Source organism: Arachis hypogaea, chromosome 9, assembly GCF_003086295.3.
Source record: "Arachis hypogaea cultivar Tifrunner chromosome 9, arahy.Tifrunner.gnm2.J5K5, whole genome shotgun sequence".
Taxonomy (NCBI): domain Eukaryota; kingdom Viridiplantae; phylum Streptophyta; class Magnoliopsida; order Fabales; family Fabaceae; genus Arachis; species Arachis hypogaea.
Window position 1 is genome coordinate 14,016,958 of NC_092044.1, and position 7,141 is coordinate 14,024,098.

The following is a 7,141-nucleotide window of genomic DNA, read 5'->3' on the forward strand; positions in this document are numbered from 1 at the left end:
ACATCATCCACCGCTTTATCTGTTGGTCCAACCGTTAAACGCATGTTCACTGTCAGAGTTAGAATAGTACAGTGTTGCCATAGATACGAAGCATTGATAGCTGAATGAACAATATCCTGATGGGAGCCTATTGGAATGACTGGAAGAATCTATCTAAAATCACCTCCTAGTACCACCATCTTACCTCCGAAAGGTAATTCTGCATTATAATATGGTTCTGAGCTCAGGCTGTCACGAAAGCACTTGTCGAGTGCTTCATAGCAAAGTTTGTTGACCATTGGTGCCTCATCCCATATAATAAGTCTAGCTTTGCAGATCAACTTGGCCAAAGATGTACCTTGCTTAATGCAACATACTGAGTTCTCTGTCAACTCCAGCGGTATCTTAAACCTTGAATGAGCTATGCGTCCATTTGGAAGCAATAAAGAAGTAATCCCACTAGATGCAACATTCAGTACAATGCCCCTTTTGCTTCAAATTGCAGCTGATAGAGTCTTATATAGATACGTTTTACTGGTACCACCGCAGCCATAACTAAGAAGAATCATCTGTCATTACCATTGACTACCTGTATGATGACATCAAATGCTTTTCTCTGACCTATATTTATATTAGATAGGTTGTTGTTAAGCTCCTTTGTTAGGGCCTCGACATCAAAGTTCAGCTCATTTAGCAGGAGTCGATCCTCTAAGCCGTCAATAACGTCCGAACTTGGGTACGGCATCTTGTCAAACTCTTTAAGAGATCTTCCTTTAGCCTGAAGTTTGTCCTAAATTTTTGCAAGTGTCATGTTCATAATTTGTTCCGGTGAAAGTTCGAGATCTGTTAAAAAGAATGAAAAATGATATCCATTAGTTACATATAGATCATTGAAAAATCGTACAACATATTTACCATAGAAATAATCTTAATGATGACTATACCTACATACTACATAATTTTTCTATGAGAGAATAAAATATCATCAGACAATACATGGTAACACTGCTCCCAAACAACCTCGGGTCTTACAATGTTGTTAGATAGTAAGAGCACCATGAACAGGTCACGCAAGTAGTTTCCAGAGGCCCACGTGCTTGCTTCTATTATAGCATCAATGAATTCCTTATCGTCTTACAATAACCCCAATGCATAGCATGCTTCCTTGAAGGTACCATACACAACCCCGTTGACTATGCACAAATGAACATAGCTGAGGCATCTCTTTTGTATGTTAAGCAACAGTCGTAGGTAATAATCCTCACCGTTGCCACGGGGAACATGAGAAAGCCTACCAATGGAGAATCCCTGTTTCCTTGGCATCCACATGGAGATGTCGTCTTTCCATACAAATTTTTTAGGAAATTGACTGTATGTAAGATTATGACCATAAGGAAACAACCTATTCGCAATCATCCAGGCCAATAGCTTTGTTAGCTTGAGATCAACCCTATCTATTACATCAATAATATTTTCATAATCCCTGAATGCAACAGGGTGTTCATTGGCAGATGAAAAGGAAGCCTGATGACCGAAGGTTCCTTCTGTTGGATGTTATACCCAAAAATATGCCAAGCTGCCTCATAGGCTGAGATATATCAATAATCATAATAGTTGCGTATCTCATCTACCACTTGTTCAGACTCACCGTCTACATTGGTTTGGAAGAAAGAAGCATTTATCCGATCATTGCCCTTGTGAACGTACTTAAACAGATACTTTATTGCAAATGCCTGGTAGGTGTGCTCAACATTTATATGGCAACCGTATTTTAGTAGTAGTGATGGGTTGTACAGTACAATATATGAATTACCAAAGGCCGTATTATTCTTTTTTTACTATCCGACCATTATCCATCCTCTTATACTTGTGGAACCCACCATCATCAATCATTGTCCTTGATCTAAAGGGCTTTGGATAATACTTTGAGCACTGACCGTTTAACATGCAGGGGCTTTTACTATTATTCATGCCACACGGGCCATAGATCATGTACTTTTCAACTGCCGCATACAGTTTTGGCCTCTTGATTTTGTTTGGAATCTCTGCTGAGATTAGTTTGTCAATATCATCTGGTGATTTAGGCTTGGATAGAAGATGCATGAACGACAGTATGTGCGCATGTGGGAGTCCCCGCTTTTAGAATTCTACTGTGCAGACGTCTGTAGAGACTAACTCATTGTTAGGCATTTAATTTTGATACATGTTTAACATAATAGATTTCATTAAACTTACATGCCGTTATCTTGCCAAATAATCGACCATGCTTGAAGTTAGCTATCAACTCACCGAGCTTTATGTTAAAAATCCTCGATATGATGTCAGGACGGTCTTGTGCTTTTAACCCTGTGTCTTTTAACGAACGTTTTATCTCATCCCATTCAAGATTTCAAGTAATAGTTATGAAAAAGTTAGGATAACCTGCATATTTGTAAATTGCAAATGCATCCTTGCAATTGTTGAACATGTACCGAGGACTGCCAGTGAAGCTACTTGGTAGTATAATCCTCTGTCCAGTTGCAACAACACTTGCCTCTCCCCTAACCAATGACTCATGCAGTGCAATGTATTTGTCCACCCTTAGTCTGGGTTGGTTATGTTTGATAGAACTAAGCCGTTCAGACTCAATCATCGTGTACGCATTGACCAGGAATTGTTGGAATAACCTCATAGATTGTAATATAATTGGGGACTCATTGCATCTCATCTGTATACGGTATGAAAAAACTCTCTCATACTTATCGTCTTACGTTTCCTTGTACCGTTCAGTTCATATCTAGTATATGTCTGAATACCTGTCCTAAATCCATCATCACCGTATGGAAATATCAACGGATATTGAAGAGCCAAGTACAACGGGTGTATAAGATCTATTCTTTGCAACTTATTTGTTGTCGACTGAATCATAATATCTCTACCAAGGATTGAGTCATCAATGTCACCTACTATTAAGATCGCAACCTTAAACGCAGTGGGTAAGTTGTACACTCGTCCATCCTTTTCCCGCTTCCTAATCAGCCTCATTTTAATTTTCGAAGGCTCGCTATCAGCAAATCGGTCTCGAGCAAAGCGAAAACTCTTGGCAAGAGGATTGCATATGTCTAGCATCTTAGTGAGTTCAGACACGATTTCAGTTTCAATTTTGTTGATTATTTCATCGGACCTACAATTGTTTCAACTATTAAGTGCGACATACAGTTAAACACTTGGTAAGTATGTGCATCTAGACATCTATTAATTTGTTTGCAAGGTATAATCTATGGTATATGCAAGTTTGAATGATGTACCTCACAGTAAGTGTAAGATCCAGAACTTTTGAAAAGTCTTATTATGATTAAGTCTCAAATCCTATGGTTATTTATAGCCTTAATTTCAGAAATTATTTTATTAAAGGTAATTAAGGCAAATTTTGATTTATTAGATTTGAGATGAGTTATGATTATTATCCAATTTTATAATTATTGGATTATTTTCTATATTTGAATTATAAAGTTGGTAGTTGTGAAATAATAAGGATTTTATATGTTTTAGACTAAGTAACTAATATTTTAAATATTAGTACTACTATTTTGGAAAATAGAGAAATTAATTATATTATTTCTAATTTTTAGATTTGGGCATTTTATTGAAAATAATTTGTAAAATTGATGAGCCAATAGTATTTTTATACATTATTCTTGTTGGACTAGAACTTATTTCTAATTACTATATTATTCCCAATTTCATTTGAAATGACTAAAATGCCCCTAACCCTAATTTTCAAAAATGAAACCCTAACCCAGTGACCTGCTACCCGACCCGGTTTCCTTCACTCACACTCAGCAGCAGCAGCTGCTGTCCCTCTCTACCCTAGACACACACACACGCGAAGACCACAGGAGAGAAAGAAAGGAACGAATGAAACAAAGAAAAGGAGAGGCAGAATTAGGGAAGAGGGGAGAAGAGGGAGGCGGCGCGGTGGGTGCCACTGCCACCATCGCTGCCGTTGCGAGCTAAGGAGAAAGGGAGATTTGGGCAAGGAGAGAGAGCTCGCGAACCAGAGAGATCGACCCCCCTCACCGCCGCCAAGTTCGCCGCCGCTGTCCCGTCGAGCTTCCGCCGACACCGCAGGAAACAGAAAGAGAGACAGATCGAGAAGAGTGCCGCAGAGAAGGGAGAAAGGGCTGCTGATTGCCATCGTCGTTGGGTCCTTATTCCTCGCCGTCGAAGGAGCTGCTCCCAGCCACGGTGGTCGCCGACGTTTGCACCGCTGTCGCCGGAGAAACCCGAGGAGAAAGAGATGACCCGACAGGAGAGAAGGGGAAAGGCCACGCGCGACGCTGCCGGAGCTTCCATTGCTTTCAGAAGCTGCCGCTGCCCAGCCAGATGTTGCAGTGGTTGTCGCCCGTCACGTACGGCTGCCGGAGTTGTTGTGGCCATCGGAACCACATCGGAGCTACTGTCGTTCACCGTTGCTGATGTCCGTCGCCGTTGCTGGTGATGGTTAGTTGAACCGCAGTTAGGAGAGGGTTCAGATCCGCCGCTGCCGGAGTTTTGAGGCCACCGGAACCACCATCGGAGCTTCTGGCTACTTCTGCCGTTGCCAGAAAAATTGCCTGTAAGGGTTTTAATTGAGGTTTCTGCCTATTTGGATTTTGAGAAGGTGTTCATGCTGTGTGGTTTTTTTTATAGTTGATCCACCGGAGCTTCTGGCCGCCGCCAGAGCTGCTGCCGGGCCGGTTCGAAATCGCAGCTTCTTTGTGTTGAAATTCTGGTAAGAGATTATGTTTCGGAAGCCCTGCGTTAGTGTCTCGTACGTGTATTAAAGCCTATACGTTATTAATGTTACTAGAGTTTAGTAACTGAGGTTGCTTGTTGTAAATTAGAGCTGATTATGCTGCTGCGAATATATGTATGGGGCTGTGCTTTGAAGCTGCCTTTGATTTCGGGTTGAGGCGAAAAGGACTCTGTGGGGCGTTTGCATTATGAATTTGCATTTTGAGGTAAGGGTGCTTTTCAAAACTATACTTTATGTATTGGAATTATTACATATGGATACTGATGTGAGAAAATGTGTACTTGGTGATTGTATCAGTCTTACGTATTATTTGATTGTCTCGAAAGCTTGTGAATGTTTGTTTGGCTGAATTGTTGTGCGGCTTTGTGAAATGTAATGCTTTGAAGTTGATTCTTTAAAGATTTGAAATGTGAGTTTAATCCATTGAAGATTGGTTTGAATTGAGTCAATTATTTTGATGATGTGAAAGATAGAATGCTCTTGAAATTCAGCCTGGGTTGCTTTAATTGATTTGGTTTTGATAAATGATTTATTGCTGAGCCAATTCTTTTAAACTTTGGAAATGAGTTAAATCGGTTGATGTTGAGTTGAATTTGAGATGGTTTCCTTGGGATATGCCATTGAGGCGACTGTTGGATTTGGCTTGCTTTTGAGTTGATTTCTGTTTTTGAGCTGTTAAAAAGGAATGAGAAACGGTTTAGTTGGGACCCAAACCGGGTGGCAAAAGTCCAAGTTTTAGGGGAGGTGCTGCCGAAATTTCTATAAAATCCGAGTCTTTATTGAATGTTGTCTAAAAAAAAATGAGGAGTTAAAGGCTTCTACTATTTTATTTGAATTATCAAGAAAAGGATGATTCATGCTTTTGAAAAGAATTATTAAAGAGGAAATTTTGATTTAGTCTTACTTCTTAAGAAAGGCATTGTATCTCTTTCAAGAGATAGTTATTTAGATGAAACTTATGTTTTAAAGCTGTTTTAAATGTGACAAGGGCAATGCCTTGGAATTTGACTTGAAGGTTTCAATTAGAGGAGTTTCAATGACTTTGAAAGAACCTGAATATCTATTGACAAGTTTCATTTTGAAATGTTTTGAGGAAGGTTTTAAGTACTCTTTGAATTCTGAATTCTTGCAAGACTAAAATAATTTCGAACAGTTGAAACGTTCTAGCATTTATCATGGGGTTGAATGTGGTTTTGCCTAAGTAAAGGAAACGGCTTTGAAAGAAGTAAATGATTACGTGACTCGGTTTGGCTTAGACCCTATTTTATTACTCAAATTGGAAGCCATGGTTTTAATAATTTTAAATGAATTTGGTGAAATGAGTTATGTTGTTCTCCCCTAAAGACTTGGGACTCCGCCGAGAAACTTTTGTTATAAAATCCCATTGTTGGATGGGTGATTTTGAATACTTTGAAATAAATCTTTAACTTGCCATGGTTTTAGAAGTTTTGGAGAGAAAATTCCAAGAGTGGCCTTGTTTTAAAAAGGGAACCCACTTTGAGTAAACTTGGCTTATGAGCCTGGGATGATTTGAGAAATGAGACCTTTAAAGCCAAGGCTAAAAAGAGTTGAAAATTGATTGCAAAGTGAAATGAATTGAGAAAAAGTGATTTGTGGCTTAAATGCTGATTCTATGAACTTTGATGATGTTGCATGGTGGAAGTGCTATTTTGTTATGAGCCGGAATGGCTGTGTATGCTATTGAACTATGGCTGATTGTCAAATGAGTTGTGGGTCGTATGGATGATTATGAATTATGAGTTTGAGCCCAAGGGCTGTATTTATTGATAAATTGGCTGGTTCTGTATTGAACTGTGAGCCGGATGGCTGGGATGAATATTGATTTTGAATTGAATTAATGTATGTTTGAGATCCTGGGCAGTAGCAAGGGTTGTGGTTCGTCCCACTTGCTCCAGATCAGAGACTGTGACGCCTGGGTAGTAGCGGTAGTAGTGGTGATTCCAGTCGCTCCAGGTTGAGCTTTTAAACACCCGCCTGGGTAGTAGCCGCAGTAGTGGTTATTCCACTGGCTCTGGGTTGAGCGGGTAGTAGCAATGGGGTTGTAGCTCAAACCTACTTGCTCCGCGATGGGTGTTTCTGTCCATGGTTAGCTACCAGGACGTGTCGGATTGGCTATATAACCGACAGATGATATCAACAGCCACTAGGACAAGCATGCATCATATGCATCTATGTGACATAATTTGGGTGTGCATATTGTACTTGGTTTGCCTATGTGATTACTTGTGATTACCTACTACTTGTTCTACTTGCTGTAACTATTTGTTTGTGCTTGAACTTCCTATCTGTGTTTGCATCTGGGACTCTGTTGGATTGTGGTGATTGGTTGATGGTTGGATTGTTTGGGCCTAGGGCCGTGGATGG

At 39.9% G+C, this 7,141-nt stretch overlaps 1 protein-coding gene across 1 annotated transcript; it reads right to left on the reverse strand.

Annotated features, from left to right (window-relative positions):
• Positions 1-1,113: 1,113 nt before the first annotated feature.
• On the reverse strand, positions 1,114-2,611 carry LOC140175066 (uncharacterized). The gene is made up of 5 exons (XM_072201973.1): positions 2,401-2,611; positions 2,215-2,325; positions 1,819-2,051; positions 1,628-1,712; positions 1,114-1,523 (listed from the first exon to the last, which is right to left on the reverse strand). The coding sequence occupies exons 1-5, from the start codon at positions 2,609-2,611 to the stop codon at positions 1,114-1,116; spliced, it is 1,050 nt and encodes a 349-aa protein (XP_072058074.1).
• Between the last annotated feature and the right edge of the window lie 4,530 nt (positions 2,612-7,141).